General features: G+C 38.7%; 1 protein-coding gene across 1 annotated transcript in view; it reads right to left on the reverse strand.

Annotated features, from left to right (window-relative positions):
- The window catches only part of klhdc8a (kelch domain containing 8A), a 62,699-nt gene that overhangs the window by 18,881 nt on the left and 17,814 nt on the right, over window positions 1–26,004 (reverse strand). Inside the window, exons 3-6 of the mRNA XM_059330086.1 lie at window positions 16,869–17,300; window positions 14,961–15,171; window positions 10,836–11,000; window positions 10,513–10,731 (exon numbers count right to left, since the gene is read on the reverse strand). Coding sequence (XP_059186069.1) covers window positions 10,513–10,731; window positions 10,836–11,000; window positions 14,961–15,171; window positions 16,869–17,033 — 760 coding nt within the window. The 5' untranslated portion in view covers window positions 17,034–17,300. The remainder of the gene's footprint in view (window positions 1–10,512; window positions 10,732–10,835; window positions 11,001–14,960; window positions 15,172–16,868; window positions 17,301–26,004) is intronic.

Below are 26,004 nucleotides of genomic sequence, written 5' to 3' on the forward strand. Positions count from 1 at the left end.
AACCATCTCCTCCCTGGGAGAAAATTTTGTTCATTCTTAAATGCAATCTGATCAATCTCGTCCACTTTGAGAGCTAAATGTGAGCAAACACCTCACATAACATTTTTCACAGTCAACAGGACTTTCCACTAGGACATGGAGTATTTTTATGGAGATTTTTTTTTCATAAAAGCCCAAATTTGGTGCCTCTCACACATTCTAATGCCACTATTCCATCATATACACTCATCTTATCATTGCATATTTTAATGGAATATTAAAGGAGAATAAGGGTTCTTGTATGTTTTATTTAAGGCATCTTATTTTGATAGTCTTCTTCTAAATTATGTGGTAGATTCTGTTAACAAACTGTGCTCTTATTTTGAAAGCTGCATTGTTTAGCGACAGGAAGTAATAGTAGCTTTTTGTGATTAACACAACTTTAATTGTTAGTTAATATTAGCTTGCGGCTAACGAACAGCTTAATGCAACAGTGTGTTCGGATCGTTTGGACCTCTGACGGCCCGGACAGGTTGAGAGCACTTAGTTCGGCGCACACGCAGACGCACATGGAGAGATGATGTGGGGGCGGGACTAATACAGACAGGAAGGCACGGCAGCTCGGCATAATCAGTGTGTGTGTGTAAGTGTGTGAATGCGTGTGCATGTCTTGGAGGAGGGCGGAGAGGTGGGTCGGGGTTTGCTGGCTGGCTGGTGACAGACACTCTGCTGAGCAACGGCAACACAACGCAAAATAACTTTATATTATGAATCGTGTAAATATACTTTCAGTGGCTTGAAATGTGACATTAGCACGTTAGCATGTTAGCACATGAGACTCTGGCAAGCTGCCATGGTCTAGGTCATTAATGGGAAACCCTTACACTAAACGTCAAGAAGTAGGAATGATGCCAATATCATGATATGCATTTTTTTACTCATTAAAAAAATACACCGGTATAATCGTGAACGACATGATATGGCACACCCCTAATAAGGAGGAAGTTCATGTAAAATAACCCTATAAAATAAAAATGTACCAGTGTTCCGTTCTCCATTCTGTGTAAGGAAGATGAATTTCTCTCTTTCTTTTTTTTCTTTCTCATACAAACAATGATGTGTGCAGAAATCAGAGACAAAATACAACAGATGGAAGCCCCCTGTCTAATCTCAAAATATTGGAAGCAACATGAAAAAATATCTCTGTCTAGCCTCAGGTGTGGAAAACATTACAATTTTAAATGTATCTCTGTAATAATCTGATACTTAAGCCTGACAATGCAGGCCCTGTGTGGTCAGAGTAGAAAGAGGAGAGGACAGATTTCCTTCACTCAAAGCTGAAGCTCTCCACATGATAAAAAGTGTATTTGAGAGCGGTGAAAATGAAAACAAAGATGTTGTATTTTCTCAGCAGACTCTTTTTTACTTTGAGGTTTTGTTGCTGCCAAGCTTGTTTATCTAAGGGAAACCTAGACTGGAGAGAATCATGACAGAGGAAGAAAGATAACTTCATTAGGGAGCGAGGGAGGGAGAATTAGAAAGAAAGAACAAAAATGTCTCACTCTATATTGTTTTCTATCTTCTGTTATTTTTTGGATCTACCTCTTTCTCCTTTCTCATGTTTATTTTTCCCATTTTCTTTCTTCTCTTCATTCCATCTCTCATTGTCTTTCTTTTCTCCTTTCATTATCTTCTTCCCTTTCCCTTTGCCTTGTTATTTCTCCCTCTCTATCTCATTTATTCCCAATCTTTTTTCTTAAACAAGAGGCAGGGACAACAAGGTGGAGTGAAACAAATATAGGTAGAGGGAATGAGAGAGATAAGTAGCCAGATGGTGAGCCTTCCTGCATGCTGCAGCAGTGTGTAATCAAGAGCTGTGTTTTCCTTTCCTGCCTGGTTACACTGAAGTGAACAGAACAGAGATCACAGCTGGCTGTCCACTCTGCTCACTTCTCTCCCCAGAGGAAAATCCTCCTGGCACATGTTTAACACTGCCATGCAACATAAATCTAAGATGTTCTATACATTCCAGCAGTTATTATGTGGTCAAGAACAAGACTACACTACCAAAATGTGTCTGCAGCATTGCACATCAAAAACTGTGATTTAGCAAAAGACTCCAATGAGTCCTTGCTGTTTTTGCTTTAGGAACTGTGCACTAAAACAATTTTTAAAACATTAAGTAAATAAGGTATCAAAGGTGTGGTACCACTGGTGCAACTGTGAACGTTTTTATATGGGCACGAGTACAGAAACAACAGGTCAGCCACCAGTTTGAGAATGGCAATTTACCTTTGTTTTTAGAATTTTATTTTATTAATTTCTGTGGGTCATCATAGTTAGGTACCAGGAAGTACATCAAACAACAAAAATTAAACTAGAAAATTTCCTCTGGGGAAATTCTGAAAGGGCCACAGGGGCTACTGCCAGTGTGTGTACACTATGATGAGATTCTTCAGAGATTTCAAACAATTAATACTAGTAATTTATAATACTATATAATATACAAGGAGTACACCTACAACAAGCATTCCTTTTCAAGTATTTATTTATACAGCAACCTATGCCCTTTAACCTCAAAATGTGTGTAAATAAATTATTTCTGTAGAGTGGAATTTGCGGCCTGGAGCGCATAGACACGTAGGAAAATTTGTCTTCTCACTCACAATCCTCTGGTAAAGCTGTCAGAGTTATAGTTTGGGCGTAGGACGCACAGATGCTTTGATGCATTTGATAGACGTTCAGGAAGAACTCAGGACGCTCAAAGTGAAGTCGGATCAATGAAAGGTATTATGGTTTTGCCAAAAATGCTTTCTGTTCAAGGCCAGAAATTCCAGTCTGTCCACCTCTGGCTGCTGTCACTGTTCCAGTACATTGGCGGTTGGTGGCAGTTAATTCTGTTGATTGCTCTGCTCTGATTGCCTTTGATCCTTTGATGTGATTACAGTTACAGATACACGCACACACACATGCGCGTAAGCGCGCACACTCCAGATACACATGCTTCAAACACACACACACAGGTAACATTATGTGATTTTAATTACACACACACACACACACACACACACACACAGGTAACTTTATGCGATTTTCGTTACACACACACACACAAATGTGTGCGCACACTCCTCCAGATACACGTTTCACACACACACACACACACACACACACACACACACACACACACACACACATTTTGAGGTCATAGGTTGCTGTATAAATAAATAGTTTTTCGCGACTTATGTCGTGAATAATTCATATTCCGTAGAGAAAAAGTAATAGCACACCAATCCCGATCAAACCGCACATTTTGATGTATAATTTGTATAACTAGTAGCGGGACGAAATTGCGTCCGGAAGAGGAAGAAGAAAAAATCCACAGTATGCTGTATGGGACCAGTGCTTGGTGCGACTGCCCCGTGGCCCTAATGATAAAGAAAATTTGAATTGAACCCCATGGCAAGAAACCTGATGCAGCCAGATGGTTTGTTACACAGAACCATCTGAGAAGCTGTCATTGGAAACTGTTTGGAAAAGGGCAGACACTTTAAAAAAAAATACCTGGCAGGTGATTGGATGCACCATCTGTCTATCACTGTCACACACCGTCCAAGTTGTAACCACTTGGGAGAAGAGTGAAAGCCTTCAGTGCCGTTCTCTGCTGCTCTTCTAATGAAGAAATACTGTCTAGTTTGAATATAATTGATGCTATTGACATTATTCAATCATTGAATCATCATTGCATTGTTGCTGATGAGACCAAGGTTATAATAGTTTTGGATTTTTCATTAGTTTTAGTTTTAATTTCGTTATCAATTTTTGTTTTCAAATTCAGTTAGTTTTAATTAGTTTTTAGAGTGAGTTTTAAGAAGTCTCAATAAATGTTTCCTTTTTTCCTTTGTCTGATCCATTTCAGCCCCAATAAGTTTATTAAGTCATAAAACCAGATAGATGAAATAGATTTCATATCAACCAAAAAGATTTACGTATGAAAAAAGTTGACAACGACAAAAACGAACAACATTTTCACTATAATTGTAGTTAGTTTTGCAACCACAAAACACAGTTTCAGTTAGTTATCGTTTTTTAAAAAACTCTTGTGTTTATTTTTATTTCAGTTAACGAAAATGTTTTTTCAATTTTAGTTTAGTTTTAGTTTTTGTTAACTATAATAACCTTGTATCCGATTGTAGATATTCTCACTTTGCTTTCATGGATTTATCTGTTAATGATTATTGGACCAACAAAGATGCCGGATATACAAACAACTTTACTTAAAACTAGATACTTTAAACATACTTTGATGCTTTCAAATTTTTTCCATTTATCAACCAATGGAAAAGTAGTTCTTTTTTAAACGCAGAGTTACTGGCTGGATTTTCCTCTTGAAATTACAGTTGTGTAAACACATCACACTACAGACTTATGGTCCAATCCTCTGAGACAGAGTTACGACTGCAGGCTTTATTCCTATTTGCTTTGGAGGGATTACACAAGTCTTTGCGCCAAGATTTTCTTTGTAGGATGCAGGGAAAACACCAGCATGCATTATTCTACTCTGGAGGGAGACGGCGGAGGAGAATAAAGAGATGGAGAGACAGAGAAAAGACAGAGAGGGAGAATATAGACAGAGAGAGAGTGACAATAGAATGAGGGAGATGAGGCGGTTCTCTGAAGACTGGCCTTTGTAGTCTGTGTGGTAGTAATTTCGTCCACAGCTCTCGTCTGTAATTGTCCATCATGATTAAAACTAGAAAAGGATGGTGATTGCCTCTCTGTCTTTGATGGATTCTTTCTGTCTGTCATGTGTGAAATCTCAGACTCACAAATGATCCTTTTGGACAGAATCTCACTATTATATTGTGTCATTTTTAATAATTACATACTGGCCCACAGTCATGGCCAAAACAAGAGCACATTTGCTCTATTCTAATTTCTGCTTGATTCCATCTGCTTTGAGGTCTTTTTGGTAGTTTTTATCACCTCCAGCAGGACATAAATCACATATGGCCAACGTGGGAATTCATTTGTTACTAGTTGGCCGCAGGGGGACTGCATCATTTGTGGTCTTTGTTACTGTTGCCTGAGTTCTACATGCCTCAGAGAAGCTTTTGATGAAAGTGTGTCTTTGTTGGATGCAGTTAAAGCAGCAGAATTCATTATTCTAGTTATATGTAACAGAAACAGAAAAGCAGCTATGAAGGGTTGATTCACCCAAATCATCAAAAAAACATATTCCCCTTTCCATCCAAAAGTTCCAGGTACTAAGAAGTCACAGGATATAAAGTCAGGAAGAAAATGAGGAACTTATAATTCATTATACCTAGTCTGAATGCTATAAAGAACCAGTTGTTATCAGCCTCACACATTTGGGTAAGAAGAGGCCTGCTCCACCTTCTAGTGGGTTCAGAAGGTCTAATAAATGGGCTCCTATGATAATTTTTATTGTTAGTTTGTTATTTGTTTGCTGTTTGTTCCTTAAACACAAGACTTCCTGCCAGAAAAAAACAGATTTGCATCCTGTGTTAAACAAAAAATGGTCCGCACCGATGCACCAATGTGTGTATGTTTAGTGACATATTTAATCCCAATCGTGATTTTTTTAAAGTTACACCTAACCATGTATTTTCACATTTTCACAGTTTTGGCGCCTAAACCTAACTGGACTGGACTGGTATACTAAATTTTACCACTCTGTGTTGCACTTGACTTAGCAGTAGGGCTGGGCGATATATTGATATGAAAAATATATCGATATGTTTTTAAATGTGATATGGAATTAGACCATATCGCATATATCGATGTAGTTAAAAAAATGTTCTTTCTTAATATATAAATGCTGCCATTACTAGGGTTTGTCATATTAAGTTATTTTGTAATGTTCGTTATTCTGTTCTCATATAAATATATTTATTTCAGAAAAAGATTCGCCTATTTTATTTCATAGGCCTCTAAAGCTTTATTTAAATGTGCACTTTATTTATGTTCACTTAATTAAACGGTTTCAATAAAACTACTTGTGACATGTCATATTTGGCTTTGACTGAACATTTGGTTTCACTTCATGATAAAATATATATTGTATATCGATATTCAGCCTAAATTTATCGGGATATGACTTTTGGTCCGTGGTGGTAACGCACCTCTAAAGTTGTTTGCCAACTGACAATACACTGAAGAAGAAAAACACACAACGGAATAAGAGGACGAGACTGACGCTCACCTTTCGTCCAAAATGTTTCCAAATTGGCATAGTTTTAGCTCTCTTTATGAATAACTCTAGCTGTGTCCCGTCTCGCCACCTTGAAAAACACATAAACCTTCTAGTAAACAACTACTGTGTCACCAGGTATACTTTGACGACTGTAAACATACCTCAGCTACCCGCCCACGGACAGCGTATGTGTGGAAATCACTATAAATACAGGCTGCATATGACGCTGTGATGCTGTTGGCAAAGGTTGCTCATAGGCTGTTTTCTTAAATTTGGCAGAATTTGTCTTGATTAGAAATGCTGGTTCAGCCAGTTGGCATTAAATTAAACCAGTTTAAGCTTGTACATCAAACTGGATCTACTTCTTACTCATATGTATGAGGCCAATAATAATTGATTACAGCCATTTAATGAGCTGAGAAACGGCTGTTCTCCCTTAATCTACACACACTTTCTCACTTTCTCTTGCTTTTAGACCTGTCAGGAAAAAGAACTTTGTTTTTCATGTCAATAAAAATGACAAAATAATAGTCATTGAAAGATTTGCTGTGATAGAATCAGGCTAGAATCTATCACTGCTGCAATTTATTTGTCTAAGTATTCAAATGTCGGTCTCTGATTTGGCTGACTCTGCCACAACATAATAGAGGTGAATGACATTTTGTTTGTGGTGCTCACAGCATTGGAATATTTCTATTGTGTGGAGGCAGACATTACCTTAAGACCTGTGCAGATAAATCCACAACTATCTCCATGATACTGCTAGAGGAAACTGAGGAAATACATTTTTTAGTAATTTTGATAAGCTGACCCTTTGTAGAGTTTTGTAAAGCAATTTCAAACCATTTTCTAAAGCCATTCTTCATTCTTCATTCTCATTCACGCTAATTTTTTCCACTGCTCTATTCTTTGTATTTTTTGTCATACTTGTTGCAGGTTGCCTACAATGCCCAAACACCAGCTAACAGCCGCGTGTGTCTTAATGCTGGCGATATGGAATGGAGCAGTAATAGAATGTCACTGTGTGACAGCTGATTGCATGACCGTGTGTGTGTTTGTATGTGTGTGTGGGGAGAGATATTGCTGCAGATGGATAATAAAGCAATCTGTTTCTGGATCTTGTAATTTAAAGCGCTCCTCATCCCCAGCCCTCCTCCGCAGCTCATCTCCCATCTCATCTCCACCAAAATTAGATTGGAGAAACGGGGTACGGCTGCCTTTCCAGTATGTGTGTGCATGTGCGTGTGGATTAGCATCAGTATATTCATGTGACAGTCGTGTTTGTGTCTGTTGGAAGGCGTAGCATCCATTCTCTCATCCTCTATCTCTCACACACAGGGCAAACTTTCTCCCCATTATCATACATTAACATTATCACTCCGGCGTTCGGCTTTATTTGGCTTCCATTCGACCAACCCCAATGTGTGACCATATATCCAGCTGTCTAAAATGACTTATCGATTCTTGCTCTCCCATATCTCCTTCCGGTCCCTCCTCAATTTGTGCACCTGTTACTCTAGGGTGTCTTTGTTGGATAGAGGGATAAGTCATTCCACTGTGGTGGGACACAGAGTCTGCACAGAATTAAGAAAGGAATGAGCCCATTTGAGACGGAAACCATTTCTCTTCATGCTGAAGTTGGTGTTATTGGCTGCTCTGTCTGTATTGTTTGACAGTTAAGTCAAAATGAAGATGGATACTGACAATGAATGAGATAATGAGACATTTGCTGATACCAAAATATGAATGTGTGTAAACCAGCTCAAACATAATGACTTTTTTTTTTTATTGCAGACTTGATAGACAGGTCATTTATGAATCCAAATTGTTAATGTGAAGGAATAGCATAGTATTACCTATGAGATGAGAAGGTCAATACATATTTTGTGAGAAGTATCAAGGTAAGTCAGGCGGTATTTAGCCTAGCTTAGCATAAAGACTGGAAGCAGCAGAGACAATTAATCTGGCTGCTTAAAAGACTACTCCACCAATTTACAGTTACAGTTACAAAACTATTTCGTTTTTTAGTCTAGATATGTAGGTTCAGTGATTTTTCCTCCTTTGGAGCGACTTTTCTTTGTTAGGTTCTACTCAGAGTCAGGAGTTTCATAGCCCTTTTCTTTCACTCTGTGAGGATTCGCTGCAATTTTGGAATAAAGAAACTTTAAGTTCACCTGCTCTGCATATGAGTCCAGACTTGAGCCCGGCCTGACACTAGAATACTTACTTATTTGAAACCTACAATATGTTAGGCTTCCGATCCTCTGTTTAAGGCACTTTGGCATCACTTCCACTTTTCAGTCCCAAAGGTTGCTGCTTGCTTCAGCTCCTACTCATGCGAGTAGTGAGGTCTCTTGAGGCAATTCATCAGGCTTTATACAACTTTTTTTGACAAATGCAGGTAGTAGTACTCCCCAAGACCTGTATACAGATAATCTAGTTCCCCTTTAAAGTTGTGTATGTACTAAATCTGGCTGGTTGAGCTCCTGACAATTTGAGGTTTTTTTGAGAGTAACACGCTGAAACTTCCTCTTTAAAATGACTTGACAAACAGCCAGGCACAGTGACTAAACCCAGAGAGGTTTCCAGGTTTTGAATCTTTGTAGTGAAAACCAAAACCTGCACTGCACAGAAGTACTGTGCCAATCAAGAAATCGCTCAAGCATGTGATCACAAATTGTGATTTTTACATTTCTCTATTGTATTACAGCAAGAAACATTGTGCAAATCAGACAGCTTACAAGACGCTATTCAGCATATTTTAAAATCAGGGTTAGTTGTTTCTTCCTGCCTCCTATCTATATGTTAAGCATACCGAAACTTTCTTTTGTACTAAATTTAGACTGATACTGATCTTTTCTCGCTGTGAATGACAGCAAATATAAATATTTCCCCAAACTATTTCTCTAAAACCCCTCTAGGCTCTTCAAGCTGCACTTTTCCAACAAGTAAACAAAACAGATCATTTAGAGTTTGGATACAGAGCTGCATATAAAGCAGTATTATGTATAAAAGCCTTCAAACTCCTCATATTTTGTCCTCATTCCAACCCTTCAACTGAAGCGCACCCTGCTTATATGAAGGGAAGTTTTTCAAAGTCAATATGGCATTTGTTGTATCTGCAGTTCCAGCTGGATTGTTCCATAGGCTGGATACGTTTTGACATATTTAGCATCTATGGGAACTTAGAAGAAGAGTTTGAACAGCCCTTTGTCACATAGCACGTGCTGTGTGTGCATATGTATGTGAGGAGAGGCAGATTTAAACTTTTTGACCATGCTTTAAAGTTAATCATCAAAACACAAAACTATTACAGCGTTCGTACACTTCAACAGCAGTCAAATTCAAGCATTTTTCAAGGACTTTCAAGGTAAATTTTCAAGCTTTTCCAGTATCTTACACCTGTTGTAAATTGCATGTTTTGGATGAGTACTTACATTATTATCATATATTAATACTTAACTGCTAGATCTATAACTGAAACACACACACACACACACACACACACACACACACACACACAAACACACACAAACACACACAGGGGTACCATTATTGTCGTTGTTTAATATTCACTCCCTGTCTGTCTATGTCACTGTAGTCTATTATTGCACTATTTGTCTGTCTGTCCATGTCACTGTATTGTATTATTGCACTATTTAAAAAAAAAGAAAAAAAAGATGAGTACTTACATACTAAAAGGGGAAGATTTCACTCAACCATACCAACAGTGATGGTGTTACACTTTTAGGAGGAACGGTCTTCATTTCAGAAAGGCTACTCATTATTTTTTACATTGAACATGTGATTATCTATAGTCTATAGATGGATATAGTCAGATTGCAAGAGAAATACAAGATACAAGAATTTCAAGCATTTACAAGCACTTTATCTAAATTTCTAGCACTTTTTAAACCTTGAAAATACAACATTTAAATTCAAGCATTTTCAAGGATTTCAAGCACCCATACGAACCCTGTATTATCAAATAATTTTTCTTGGATTTTTAACTTTGCGTGAGCTTTGTGGTCCTCTGTGTCTTTTATTTCTTTTATTTCTTTTACTACTTTTAACTACGTCTTTTATTTATTTTACTATGTTTATCTGTTTGATTGTATTGTTTTATTTATAGCATCATTTTAGATTTATTCACTTATTATCTATTGCTGATTGTTATATGGAAATGTTTGTTTTATTGTTGATTCTATGTACAGCACTTTGGAGACGTTTTTGTTGTTTAAATGTGCTATACAAATAAAGTGGATTGGATTGGATTGGAAATAACTAAAACAATAAGGGAAAATGGGTTTTAGTACCTTGGTTGGTATCAAAAATATTGACATTCTTGGTGAACTTGGAGCTCTGGTGTCCTCCTCCCTGACGCAGTCCTCCAAGCAGGCACAACCTCCCAGTTACGTCCCATATCACACCCCCATAAGAGCGTTTGCAAGGCATCGTGGGCAGCGTAGTCCAAGTGCGTGTCTCTGCGTCATACACCTCGAAGGCCTTCACTGGCCGCTTACACTGGCGCCCGCCTGAAATATTGCATAAAAGTTACTAATAGTAGTCATTTTCTTAGAAACAAGTTGAATACAAAGTGAAGCTGTTGTTATATATACACATAATTTTGTGTTTGTACCTGCTACAAAGAGCTTGTTGGCCAGCAGATGTATGTTGGCATCATAGCGTGGAGTCGGCATGGGAGGAAGTAGCGCCCACACGTCTTTTCGAAGGTCATACTGCTGCAGGATGCTACGAGGGAGCAGGTCAGCACCCATTCCCCCAACAGCCAGAGCACGGCCATCTACACACACACACACACACACACACACACACACACAAACACACACAGCCAGTCCCCATCTGAGTGCTTATTTATAATGTATTGCAGTGGTTCTCAACCCTTTTTCAGTGATGTACCCCCTGTGAAATATTTTTTCAGCCAAGTAACCCTTAACCAGGGCAAACTGTTACAGCTAGTAGCTTAAGTAGCTTTAGGTCATGTGGTTTGTTGAATCTTATCCTGCAACATAAGTAAAGACTCAAATAATGAAATTATGATAACAGCAATGTCATAAAGAATTTTGATTATTTCTTGTGCACGCTGCAATATTAAAAGGCAGCAGGGACATGTGTTCCTGAACCTGTGCATGTGTGTATGGCATCTGTGCTATGTTTGAGCATACATACTGGAGAGAAGTAGTACATGGTAAATAGAATACACTCGTTCCTGAATTACATCTTAATATCAGACAGGAAAAACTCACTTAGTGTCTGATTTATTAAACTTTGGAACATACTAAATTCTAACATTTGAAAAAACGACTATTTCAAACATTTTAAATGTTAATAATACATGACTAAATTGATTGCAAATATTTCTCATCACTAAAATGTAGTGATTTAAACTAATGTAGTAAAAACAGTGACCATATAAGCATTTAAAACTATAAAATGAACCATTTAAAACTCCATAAATGTGCAAAAACACTGCTCACCTACTTCACGTACCCCCATTTGACAACCACTGATGTATTGGATTAGCAGGCTACAATTTTCACCAAATGCACACATTTTATGGATTTAAGTTTCGTATGTGACATCACAACCTTCCCCAAAATGTTGCTAAAATGAGCCAAACAATAACAACCTGCTCAACAATAATCAGCTTGTGAAAGACCAATCCCAGCAGATGGAAACACCTCCTTGGCACTTTATTTTATGAAGTGCTAAAAATCTGCAAAGCTGGAGAGTTGGCTGAGAAGTTCGTGACGAAGCAAGAGAGTGTGACAGACATGGGAAGGACAGGGAGTACAGCAGCAGAATAATAAAATGCTAGAGTCCACGTCTGGCACTTTGGTATGACACCTCTAGCATACGAATGGAAGTGGGTGAGAGTGTTGACACGAGGGAAAATTCAGCATTAACAGAGAGAATGAAGAGAAAGAGAGCTGCAGGGAGTGAGTTTGAATTCCATTCTTTTCTTTATTAATTTTCAAGTTTTTCTCTATAAATAATACATATTTACATCAAATACCCCAGTGTATCTATGTTACATAAACAACACAAGGGAAAAAGTTTACTAAATACTTTATATTCATTTTGGGTAATGGAAAAGCTCATTACCTGAAGTTCATTATCTAATATCTGGGGGAAAAAATGATTCTACAAATGTCAATAAAAATTGCATTATTTAGTCAAATTGGTGACTATCCATTCAGAAATACCATATTAGTTTTAATTTGGCCCTATTGATAACTTTGTCAGACTATTTGTCTCTTTTTCAGCTGCTGGGGATGAGTTTGGGGAGGAAATTGCAAGCAAAGGATTGAAGATTGGTCAGGGAGATGGAGAGAGAGCCCTATACGCAGCCAATAAGTCCGTGCACTCACAGCATCTATCTGTGTTTCAGCAGACACTGACGGATGCACTGCTGGACTGAGCAGACTCAGCCAAGGCTGAAGACAGTCTCTGAGAGTCTCAGACTGCAAAATGTGAGAATAAATGTGAGCATAACAGCCCAAAAATGCTCCATTGACATCAGATGGAAAAACTAAGCCCAGGCTTTAAGTGTATGAACTGTTGTTTGGTGTGTATTCAAACTAACCTCATGGAGTTAAGTTACACTGATCATTTTTTACAAGGATGGTAAAAGCATTGTCTGCCCTACTCTGCCTCCAATTGGCTTACCCTGATATTCTTACCATGATCTAACACCTCAAGCCTAAACCTAACCAATGAATACAGGCCAATCAGAGAAACACTTCACCCTCCTAGGAATTTTTGTTTTGCCTATACATTGTTTCCCCTAGGTTTTTGGGACTTTGGGGGACCACATCTTTTCCAACGTGCATGCCCCCCCGGGAGAAAATTTTGTCAATTTTTAAGTAAAATACATCGATCTTGTGCACTTTGAGAGCTAAATGAGAGCAAACACCTCACATTATATTTTCAGCCAGGAGAGACCGTGACATAGAATCTTTGTTATTTTACTTGTTACCATGCTGCTGTTAGCTGGCTAGGGGGGCTTCGGGGGGCCCTCCCTCTGAGAATTTTTTTTCTCCATAAAAAGCCCAAATTTAGTGGCCTCTCGCAGATTCTAATGCCACTATTCCATCATATACACTGATCTCAATCATTGCATATTTTTAATTAATTATTGTAAAGGAGAATAAAGGTTCTTGTATGTTTTATTTAAGGCATCTTATTTTGACAGTCTTCATGTAAATTCTGTGGTGGATTCTGGTAACACCCTGTGCTTTTATTTTGAAAGCAGCATGTGTTTAGCGACTGTCCGTCTGTATTTAAAAATTGAAAGTGAATCATCATTTAGTCTTTGGGGAACGATAACGCTATTTATGTTTCTAGGTGTTGTGAGAGTGAGTTGCTGAGACCGGGACAGGTCTCCAACAAAGCTAATTTTCTCCTGATTTGTCCTTCGGAAAATTGCTATTTTTGCGTATGGAGTTTCAGAAGACATATGGCTTGTAAATAATGGGTCCAAAATGTACTTTGGTAACTCTGGGACAAAAGACTGTCATAATCTGTACTCACATTAATTTCTCCCATTGAATGGACTCAGACTCCCTGCTAGTTTCCTAAAGGGGCGTGCCAGTAACTTAACCCACATGACACACATACAGGAAGTGAGTGGTCAATGAACAATCTTTCTTCTAAAGTGTTGTCGCAAACTCAAATATTCCAAGCATCAGTGATGTAAATTTCTGAAACGCTTTGTTTCCAGAAGAAATCTGTTCCCAAACAGCTAGTTTATTGCTCAGGATGCAAGGAAGTAGGGCTGGGCGACATGGACCAAAAGTCATATCCCAATATATTTATAAAAACTTAAATAAAAATAGCCTAGGAAATAAAATGTCAGGGCCAATCTTTTTCTGAAATAAATATATTTATATGAGATCAGAATAACGAACAGAACAAAAAAACTAAATATGACAAACCATAGAAAGGGCAGCATTTATATAGAAAGAAAGAAAAATCTTTTAACTATATCGATATATGTGATATAGTCTAATTCCATATCACATTTAAAAATATATCGATATAACTTTTATATCGATATATCGCCCAGCCCTACAAGGAAGCACAGTGTTCAGTATGAAGTTGATAGTAAATTGGCTGATACAAGCACGCTTTGAACAGACACAGCACTCCCACAGTGTTAAAGACACAAGATGCTAAAGTATGCCAAGCTCAATGCAAAGTCATTAAACCTAATATATACTATATTATACGTAAAATGATAACTAAGCGAGCTAATAGCCAGATATTTTTGGATGTTTCAGTACTCTCTCCCACAGACTGCTTTTATTTTTCATGCAGTCCTGCTGAATAATGGAATACATCTGCTGCTGCATACATAAAATATATTTGGCATTATCTAACACTTTTCATGTTTAGGCTTGTTATTTGAATGCACATGCAATTAGGAATGGTTAAATTAGGAATCTATTAAAATGAGAGCTGGAGATAAATAAAAACAGCATTGTTTGTGTAGATTTTACAGTTGAGCAGTTCAGGGTTGTTTTGTTTATGAGAAGTTCTGTTAAACAGATGTTAGATCCAACCCATAGAGCTAATTTCTTTAACAAACAACACCATTTATGTCTCATTATTGCCAATTTGCACACACTACCGTAGCACACTGTTGTCAAACTGAAGGCCTTTATCTTACTGTATTGGAGTATAATTAGGTCACAACTTATTGTTAACTATTACTGTTAATCATGGTAGAGTCCATAGTTACCTTTCACAGTGATGGAAACACCCATCAAGGCCTCCCGCAGAGCACTCCTCTTCCTCCACCTCCCTTCCTCTGTGTTGTACATCTCCACCGCCTTCAGGGGGCTCTGGTCGTCCCCCACTCCTCCCACCACCAGGATTTGTTTTCCAAGCACTGCCACAGCTGCTCCAGCACGAGGAGTGGGCATGGGAGGCAAGCTCATCCAGCGGTCCTCCTGCAAACAGAGACCTGCAGCAGTCAGACATTGACCTTTTCCTACCTTTTACTTTTCTTCTCTAATTTGGTGCACCTCCTCAGAGCCGGGATTCTCTTTATTTACATAGAGCCACTTTATTTCCAATTTTAATCGATTAATGTGTGACTTTAGGGCAGGGACTTGTGGCCAGACTCGGACTCGCACTCTGATGACTTGGAATTGTGCATTCCAGTGAACAATGACTCAGAATAGCACATTGATGACTCGGACTTAGATTTGGAATCGAGCATATTTTTTAAAAAATGACTCACTTTAGGCTCAACCTTGATGACTGACTCGTGCAGACTATTCTTGGTGACTCAGACTTGGACTCGGACCTGAACACTGGGGACTTGGGACTTGGACTCAGGTATTAATGACTTGACTTCGACTTGAATCTGACTGTTCTTTGGCTTTGACTCGGACTTGATCTCAAACAATGGGGACTCGAGACTTACTCAGACTCGAGAATTGGTGACTCGACTACAACACTGCTTCAGTGTAATCAAATGTAATTTATGTTTAAATACATAATTTAAAAGTGGGAAGTTAAATGCAGCTCCTGTACAGCTTACTTGCCAGGAAAATTATATTTATTATATTATATGTAGTCCCCCCTTTCAGTGTATTCAGTGCATTGGGGAAATGTAACAATTCATGTGTTATTTTAGATCTTATGTGTGAATCGGGCGGCAACTTCCGGGTCTGAGCAGGGAGGCAAACCAGGAAGTGCTTTAAGCTGCATTCTACTGAAACTTCCAGCAGGGGGCGCTAAGTTTGGCTGCAAAAACATTTCTGTCCATTAATTTCAATGCAAAATGAGAAAACTTCTCACTTGATTTATTACCTCAGAATTTTATTTCAGGACAACACTATGGTCTCAATCATTAAATCACAAAAAATCTTCTTCAATACAATTTGATGTTAATAGTTCTAATAATGGCCCCATTTAGAAAAAAATAGAAGATAAAGAATCGTATGATTTGGGGCGTGGCTAGCTTTGATTGACAGGTCACTAACAAGGCGAGCCGTCATCAGGAGAGAAACAGAACAATGCGTATCCACGACAACGTGTCAATAAAGTTATATATAACGTTATATAGATAGAAAAGAGGACATTTAGCGGTTTGGTCTCATAACTTTGACCCTTTCACTGTATTTTCACTTAATGACAGTTTATTTGAACGTTTTGTTCAGTAAAAATGTCTTGTTCAGTGTTTGGTTGGACTAACAGACACTCCAAGGAGTCGCTGCTCAGTTTTCTGAGGTCAGTAACAAACATTTTGTTTTTGTTTTTTGCTAGCCAAAACTAACATCCCAGTTAATGTTCCAGTTAATGCTAACATGAATTAGCAGCAGCTTCTCTCAGTCAGGTTGAGATGTAGAGAGGCTGTAGTCAGTGATCAGATCCCTCTCCTCCTCCACAGTCCAGATATGGTCTGCTCCCCGTATCGAAAACAAGATGGCGACACAAGATGGCGACGAGTGTAACGCTGAACTTGATGCTTCCAACGGGCCACAAACCAATGGGTGACGTCACAGTGACTACGTCCATTATTTATATACAGTGTATGGTGTGAATGTCAGTTATGTCAGATTATTTTACCTTGTGGTTTTGTCTGTGTCTATTTCTACTCAGGAAAAACATCACTGTGCATGTTGCATTTGTTTGGTACCTCAGGGGAGTAGAGCTCCAAGGCGGGGCAGGGCCTCCCTGCAGCGTCGCAGCCCCCCAGCATATACATCTGCCCCCCCACCTCAGACAGAGTGTGGTAGACGCGGCCGCTGGGCAGTCGTGCCAGGCTCTGCCAGTGAAACTCGTGGGTTGAAGGTAACGCCATGACCTCAGTACCCCAGTGGAGACTCGATGAGGCAGGAAGTGATAAGGGAGGAGGCCAGAGTCAGGGAAATTTTGGGGGTGGATTGATCAGAGGCAGCTGAGTAGATGGAGGTGTGGGAGAGCTGTGAGACTGGAGTCAGGGCCCCAGGGTGAGGGGGAGGTTCTTTATTGGAAAGGTGAAGCGGAGGTGAGCTGTGGGAGTGTCGGATCAGTTAAAGGCCAGGCTGAACTCTCCTCTCCTGGGGACGCTCCAGCCTCTCACAGACCCCTGGAAAGGACAGGAGGTGAAAATGGATTCAGCAATGCAATATACAGAGCAGAGCATGAAAAAGTGAACAAATTGTTAAGAGCTAAAAAGCAGTGTCTACATTTTCTGTTGTTCCAAGAGTGGGCATTTACCGCAGCCTACAAGATGTTAACACTCTGCCACATCCAGTTAAACAACAGTTAGGATGTTCTAAAGTGAGCTGGTCATAGGAAACATTTCATCAAGAAAATTAAAATGTGATGGCGCATTCTTCATTATTTTGTGACATTTTAGAGAACAAACGTTCATTTAATCAAGAAAATTATTGGCAGATTCAATAACGAAAATACTCATTAGTTGCAGCCCTGTCCGGCAGCTAAGATGGTGAAGTTAATTAAGATTGCACATGAAAAACAAATACAAAATTATATAAGATTATTTGGAGCATTTACAGAATACTGATACTTTAAATGCATTTTGTAGATAATACTTGTAAGCCTTTACATAAAAAAATTTTGAGAATTAGCTTTTCCTTTATGTGACAGCCCATTAATATTTTTAACACTGTCATTTTGCTAAAGTACTGTAAAGGCTCTGAATACTTCCAAACTCCTCCTCAGACAATAACAGCATATGCAGCTATGTTATAAACACAATGAAGCTGTTTTGCATAACAGATACCTTAGCAATACTCCTTTAATTAATTTACTACTCATACCATTGTATCTGATGCAAGGTAAATATGAAGCGAAGGCTCTTTAAAGGAACACACCCATCACCAGAACTATGACGTTACTCAGTCAACCTATTGGTTTCATGCAATCTGTTGCCTAAAGATTTGTAACTTCTCAGACGAGAATAACCTCTTTGCTGTTTTATGCCTCCAGCCAACCAGTAAATTTGCCAGTAGGGGTGTGACGAGATCTCGTGAGATTAAACTTGGCGATATTTCTCGTCGCGTTGAAAATCTGTCTCGTGAGATTTGTGAGCTATCCAAAATTCTATATGTGACCTGTGGGGGCAGTAAAAGGAAAAGAAGAAGAGGAGGAGAAGGAGGGGAAGCAGCAAGCAGCCAGAATGACATTGCAGGGGCTCGTTAAGAAGAGTAAGAAGGGATCGAAGCGTTCCAGTCCTGCTAATAGGCTAACAGCTAGCTCTGTAGCAGTACAGTGTGTATGTGCTGCTGCTGCAGGAGGTGTTCACTTAGCGATCTCTGTTTGTTTACAACAAGCACCGGACACTCTGTGCACAGTTAGTGATGCTGGATAATTCAAGATCGCTCCATTTAAACTTTAAACAGTAGACACAAGTCTTGTGTATTGGTGTATTAATCCACGTTTCGATAGGTCATATTGTTTTTTATCAATCCCTGTTCAATGACCATGATCATTTTTGGAGAAATTCTGAGATTATAATGGGTGTGTATTATATGGAATGTTCGTGTCACAGTGTGTGACATCATCGCCAGAGTGTAGAGGGAGGGAAAAAATTGTCAAAAAATAAATTTGAAAACTGCGCTCCAGCCCGCAAATTCCACTCTACAGAAATAATTTATACATAGAGACGTAGGAAAATTTGTCTTCTCACTCACAATCCTCTGGTAAAGCTGTCAGAGTTATAGTTTGGCCGTAGGACACACAGATGCGCCACCAACGAGCACCAACAGCCTCATTGACTCCCATATTAAAAACGCAGGAAGATTTCTGAAAAAGGGAGATGTAACAGTTTTTTTAGATCGCTCTAACAATGCTATTTTTTCATTTTTCTTAAAAAAAAAACAACATATGTAGACGTTCAGGAATAACTCAGAAAGCTTAAAGTGAAGTCAGATCAATGATAGGTATTATGGTTTTGCCAAAAATGCTTTCTGTTCGAGGCCAGAAATTCCAGTCTGTCCACCTCGGGCTGCTGTCACTGTGCCGGAACATTCAGGTGGCCGTTAATTCTGTTGATTGCTTTGATCTGATTGCCTTTGATCTTTGCTCTGATTGCATGCATACCTATGCTTCCAACACACACGCACACACACACACACAGGTAACTTTATGTGATTTTAATTACACACACACACACACACACACACAAAGGTAACTTTATGCGATTTTCGCTACACATACACACACAAATGCGTGTTTCACACACACACACACACACACACATTTGGAGGTTAACAGGCATAGTTTGAAATCTCTGAAGAATCTCATCATAGTGTACACGCAGTAGCCCCCGTGGCCCTTTCAGAATTTCCCCAGAGGAAATGTTCTAGTTAGCCATGCTGCTTTGTTTTGATCAGCTGCTGATGTTGTGCAGTTAGCGACGGCGGCCACAGTTGCGTCTCCCGTCTTTAATCCATCGTGTATGTTATCGCTGATCACGGTCGAAACTGTCGGTAAGCGATTACGCGACGATAGAAAACCATACGTCACCTCATTAAGTCTCATTAATCCCTCTGGGGGATTTTATTTTTTTATTTATCTTATTTTAACCTATTTAAATTTTAGTTTTAGTTTCAATTTGTGGAAGAAGAAGTTTATTAAAGCTCATGCTTACATCATGCATGTAAAGAGTTATAATAAAACATTTAAAATGCATGTGCAACTCGGTTAAATAAAAGTCTGTTGGTCCAGTGTCATTGTAGTTTTCTTAAAATCTTGTCTCGTCTCGTGAGCTGAGAGTATCGTCACACCCCTATTTGCCAGTCAATTTTTTTTTTTACATCCATGGCTGTCCAGACACATATGCAGTTATGACAGCAGACAATGCTTCAAATATGGAAGTCACTGCAAAGAAGCTCCAGGACAAATTCTAAAAATGGAATGCTTCACACACATCTTCACCTGGCTGTACAACAGATCTATATAATGACCATACCTTCAGGATGGGCACCCAAGATCAGTGTCACAACTCAGTATCTCTCCTTCTGTTTCTGAATTGTGGCATTGAATAACTAAGTGTTTTGCAAAACACTCTGATGTCACAGGGAAGTTGACCTTTAAATCTTTTGTAAATAAAATTACATCACATCATAATTAGGATATACATTCTTGAGATACGGCCAAAACGTTTCCAGAGGTCACAGTGGCTTTGACCTTTGACCACCAATTTTAATCAGTTCATCCTTGAGTCCAAATGAACATTTGTGCCAAATGTAATAAAATTCCCTCCAGGATTTCCTGAAATCAGGCACTCATGACTATAGGACCGACGTGGGGTCACAGTGACCTTTGACCACTAAAATCAAATCCGTTCATCCTTGAGTCCAAGTGGACGTTTGTGCCAAATTTGAAAAACATTCCCTCAAAACGTTCCTTAGAAATCACGTTTATGACAATGGGATGGGTTATAGTGAACATGAACTTTGACCATCAAAATCTAGTCGGATCATCCTTGAGTCCAAGTGGACATTTGAAGCAGAGATATCAAGTTCACAAGAATGGAACAGAAGACATAAAAATCCAATACAAATCAGTAGCTCAAAGAAACTTTCGCTTACATTTTTAACATCCTGTGTTTAACACTCAATTCCATGTAAGAATGCTTGTACAGTGTGTCACTGAAACTTTATTAAATCAGATTTGTTTCAGCAGACATGTGTCTCATTAAAGTGAATCATCCAGCCTTGCTACTACAAGGTCTATCCAATTTTCTAATTTGAAGAACAATGCTACTTGCTGAGTGAACAAACTGGACGGTCTTGTCATACATTGTCATACATAGGTGATAAAAGACTTTTGCAGTTTGGTGATCACTGACTTCAGGTTACACTTTACCCACCTTTCCCTTTAACACTACATCACTTTGCCCGTGTGTAACTGCAAATCAAAACATCCTCCTCTTCCTTTCTCTGCTCAGATGAGTAGCAGCTGTAGAATAGTGAAACCAAACTGACACGGCGTCTCTAATGTTTAAGTTTCCTTTCTTGCCGTTGTGATGGCGGGCTCCGCTGTTGTTTTTTCCTGTGTCATCCCTCAGGAGCTTTCTGTTTCCACCGTGTAACCCACTTCTCCTGCCTACGTACGCTTTCCAGCGAGGAACGGGGGAGGAAGTCTGTCACTGACGTGGGAGGAAGCATCCAGAATAAACCCACGATGCAGTGCAAACCGAATTCTGACTACATCACCTTGAATGCACCCTGTAGCACAACCTTATGTGTCACACAGGGAGGAATTACACTAGTCATTACTGCCAAAGTCAGGTGTGTTTTGAGGAGGTCACGGGGAGGAGATTTAGCTGAAAATCTAACTGCTGTTAAATTACCCAGCTGTGATTTAACACAGTCTCTCAGCAGTTTATCCTTTAAAGCTTCACATCTCTTTTTAACTCCTGCCTTCCCTCCATCCACACCTCCACCCCTTTTCTCCCCCTCTCTGTCCGTTTCACTGCCACGCTTTATCCACCTGTCATACCTTTGATCATCTCACAGACGGAGGAATAAAGGACAGAGGGTGAATATAAAGAGAAGACTGTCCTTCAAATTAAAATCTCCCCCATTTCAGTACGGCGGGTAGGTTGCCATAGCAACAGTTAGGCTTTTCCCAAGAGGTGCAGCTTTTGTTTTTTCATCTCTTGTGCACATGATTGCTTATCGCTTGGTTTGCTGTTAATAACAGCTTATGAAAAAGGATGAAAAACAAATAAAAGAGGATGCTTTCCTATAGGCTGACCGTGGCAGGCGCACTCCTGCTAACGAGGCAGGGTAGTTCTCTCCTGCCCCGGCTCACAGAGTGCATTAATTGCAATCTGTAACCGATTTGGTTCGCCACATCGTTTCTTTTTTTTAATTAACTGCTTGAACAGCTTGAGATCAACAGTAAGCCCAGCAGCATCATCTGAAGTCATTTACAATCAGCATGCCTCCAACTTGAAACTTTTAATTAGGTTGCATAGTTACTCTTCATCAGCTCCCTCCATGCAGGAACGCTCTCTAAATGTAAAGCCATAGAACGCTTCATTCATTAAACGAAGCATAATGAACTGCATGTTAATTTCATGTCATATCTTATGATTGATTACATCTTATCAACCTTTCAACCAAGTTTGAATGACAATAAGCAGTATTTAGGATAAACAGATTGTAGTGTAGGAGGAACATCACAACTCAGTCTGTTGGTTTTTCTGTTCATGGACTACAGACATATCAATATGCAAAAGCTAACCTGAAGCCAGGGCACAAATCCAGCAGTTAATAATAACATTTGAAACAACAAATTGGAATATTTGAGATGACTAAACTGGATCCACTGCACTGATATGTGAGTTAATCCCTTATTAATCAGACCTGGAAGGAATAAATCCAGCATTCCTCTTCACCAAACTCCAGACTCACATTGGGGAATCAGATATTATTCATTTTTCATAAAGTAGTTTTCAGATGTGTCATGAATAACAATTTCCAAAAAATAAATGTTTTTCAGTTAGAATTCTTGAGTCACTTCAATTGACAGCATTAGAAAGTAAATATGCTGATAGTTGTCAGGTTATAATGGCTACGCTGTACATCTGTGTGAATATGACTGGATGTTAGCAGGTGGAAGCCAATTAGTTGATGAGTGAGTATGTGATTGTGAAGCATGAATGAAGGAGCTGATGCCAATCAGCTTGATGCAAGGTCTTCAATGCTCTGTCTAAACTAAAGCTATGCAGGTGCTTTGTGACAGTGATGCTGTGGCTACCAAGGTTATTATAGTTAACGAAAACTAACGAAATAACGAAAACTAGAATTGAAAAAACATTTTCTTCAACTGAAATAAAAATAAAAATGAGAGTTTTTGAAAAAACGATAACTAACTGAAACTGTATTGTGTGGTTACAAAACTAACTAAAACTAACTAAAATTATAGTGAAAATGTCCTTAGTTTTCATCTTTGTCAATTTTTTTCATACTTTAACCTTTTTGGTTGATATGAAATCTATTTCATCTATCTGGTTTTATGACTTAATAAACTTATTGGGGCTGAGATGGATCAGACAAAGGAAATAAAGGCAACATTTTTTGTGACCTTATTGAATCTCGCATCCAACAAATACCCCATTACAAAAAAACTAAAACTAACACTAAAACTAATAAAAACTTAACTAAAACTAAAGATTTTCTCAAAAATAAAAACTAATTAAAACTAGCAAACTCACTCTAAAAAGTAATTAAAACTAACTGAATTTCAAACTATTATAACCTTGGTGGCTACCACTGCTCTACACAACAGGCTGCTGCTATCCACCTCATATCATTTAATCACACAAGTAAATAATACTATGTGTCAGCTGTGGCTGTAGGTGGTAGAGCTGTTGTCCACTGATCAGAAGGTTGGTATTTCAGTGGGTAAATGCTGTGTCATTATAGACAATTGCTTTGAGTGGTCGCTATAGACTAGAATAGTGCTACACTACAGTCTAGGGCAGGGCAATACGGACCAAAAGTCATATCCCGATATATTTAGGCTGAATATCCATATACGATATATATCCTGATATTTCTATCGCAAAATGAGAGCAAATGTTCAGTCAAAGTCAAATGACATGTCACAAGTAGTTTTATTGAAACCGTTTATTTAAGTGAATATATATACTGTATAACAACAGGAGTACCTTTAAAAACAAAGCTCCCTAAAGTGCACATTTAAATATAAATAGCCTATGAAATTAAATAGGCCTATCTTTTTCTGAAATAAATATATTTATATAAGAAAAGAATAACGGACATCAAAAACGAACTAAATTGACAAACCCTTGTAAGGGCAGCATTTATATATAAAGAAAGAAAATAAAAATTGAACTATATCGATATATGCGATATGGTCTAATTCCATATCACATTTAAAAACATAACGATATATCTTTTATATTGATATATCGCCCAGCCCTACTACAGCACATTTACTAATTAAAGCAGGTTGTTGTTGACGCTGCAGTAATTCTTGCGGACAAATAGGATAGTTGATGATAACCGTGGCACATCTTATGTTTGGTTTGGTGAGTGTGCAGATGGCTGAACAGACCAGTTCTCTGTGGAACACTGGACAGGTCAGGGAGGATGTAGAGCTTGTCAGATCCAAGCTGCTGCCTCTTTAACACAGCACAGGAGCTTTTCCTGCTTTCATAGGCTGCACCTTCCAGGGCTTTTCTTCTACAGGTATTAGGTTGGTCCCAAACTAGGATTTTCCATCTTTTCTGGTCAATTTCAAAGCTCTTCAAGGAGCCTTACAGTGCTTATTTGGGCCACTTTGCACTCACTTGCCAGACTTGTTTTGGCAGTCTTGTGTAGTGCATTCTGCACTGCAAAAAAAGTGTGTCTAAAAATAAGATAAAACACTAAATCTGAGGGAAATGATCTTGCTGCATGGACAGATAATTTCACTTGACAAGATTTCTTAAATTAGGATTGTTAAATCTAGAAATAAGCATGTTGAACGCTTAAAATAAGAAATGAACTCTCAAAACAAGATGAATGAATTATCTAACACTTCTAAATCTAAAGTTTTTTTTTATCTTGGTAAGAAACAAATAATTTGCAGTGCACTCTGCTCGGGCCAGTTCATCGTTGCTTGCAACTTTAATTAGGGACAGAGCACCAAGGTGCGAGGGCCCTATTGTAATTGGTCCGTCTATTATTTTTATTGTTATTATTCTTTTTCTTCTCCCAAATGAATTGTCTTTTGGGGGGCTTTATCATACTCCAAAACTCACCATATTTGGAATATATTTTATCATGTTTTAATAGTTAATATCTTATTTTAAGCGGTCAACATGCTTATTTCTAGATTTAATAATCTTAATTAAAGAAATCTTGTTAAGTGAAGTTATCTGTCAATGCAGTATTTAGTGTTTTTATCTTGTTTTTACAAGCATGGAGGGGATGCTGTGAACATTGGCCTTGCTATGGATGTTGGTGTCAGAGATTCTGTCCTTCCATTTGATCCTGAGCAGTTTCCTCAAACAGCTCACATGAAAGTTAGTTTAGTTTTCTGGCATGCTGCCAGTAGACTGACCAGGCTTTGCAGACATATAAAGGGCTTGGAAATATGACAGCTTGGTAGATCTTCAATCTGTCTCCTGCTTGATGCCAGTGCTTCCAGATACAGAGTTACATAGATGTCCAAAGGCTGCACTGACCTTGACAATATCTGTCATGATTCTTGGACCATATAGCAGTTTTTGTACCTCCTTTACAGCTCTTCTCATATTGACGGCTGCTGCTTTCGAATTGTCTATTTCAGTACAGCCCTAAGTTGAAGACTCCAGTGTGCTGCCAAGTTGGCTACGCTGTGTGTGTAACTGTGACAATAGTCGGTTACTGTCTGTGCCGCTGTACAAGCAACTTGCACCAGCATCACATGCTGTTACTTTGAGCGGCGCAGAGTTGGCGATATCTTCAGCTCCGAGACCAGTCATAAGCTGATATTGTCTGATTCCATTCACCAACCAATTGAGAGGTGCATCTCTACTTAAAATGTAACCAACATTTATACCAAATATTGATAATACATTGGTAAAAATAATGATACATATCTAGAAATGTGGCTCAGTCACATTTGGAACCTCCCTGGTGTCTCTTGCAGCACAACAAGAACCTTGATAACCAGACTGCAGGTACTTGGCCAGAATTACACGAGTGAAAACAGTGAATAAATGTTCCCTGTTGATGTCTGTTTCAGTGAAAGACTCGTGCACTGTGTGTGCTGTAGACTGAGAGGACACATTTCTATCTAGATGGCAGCTTGTTGTCTTT

Source organism: Centropristis striata, chromosome 3 (assembly GCF_030273125.1).
Source record: "Centropristis striata isolate RG_2023a ecotype Rhode Island chromosome 3, C.striata_1.0, whole genome shotgun sequence".
Taxonomy (NCBI): Eukaryota; Metazoa; Chordata; class Actinopteri; order Perciformes; family Serranidae; genus Centropristis; species Centropristis striata.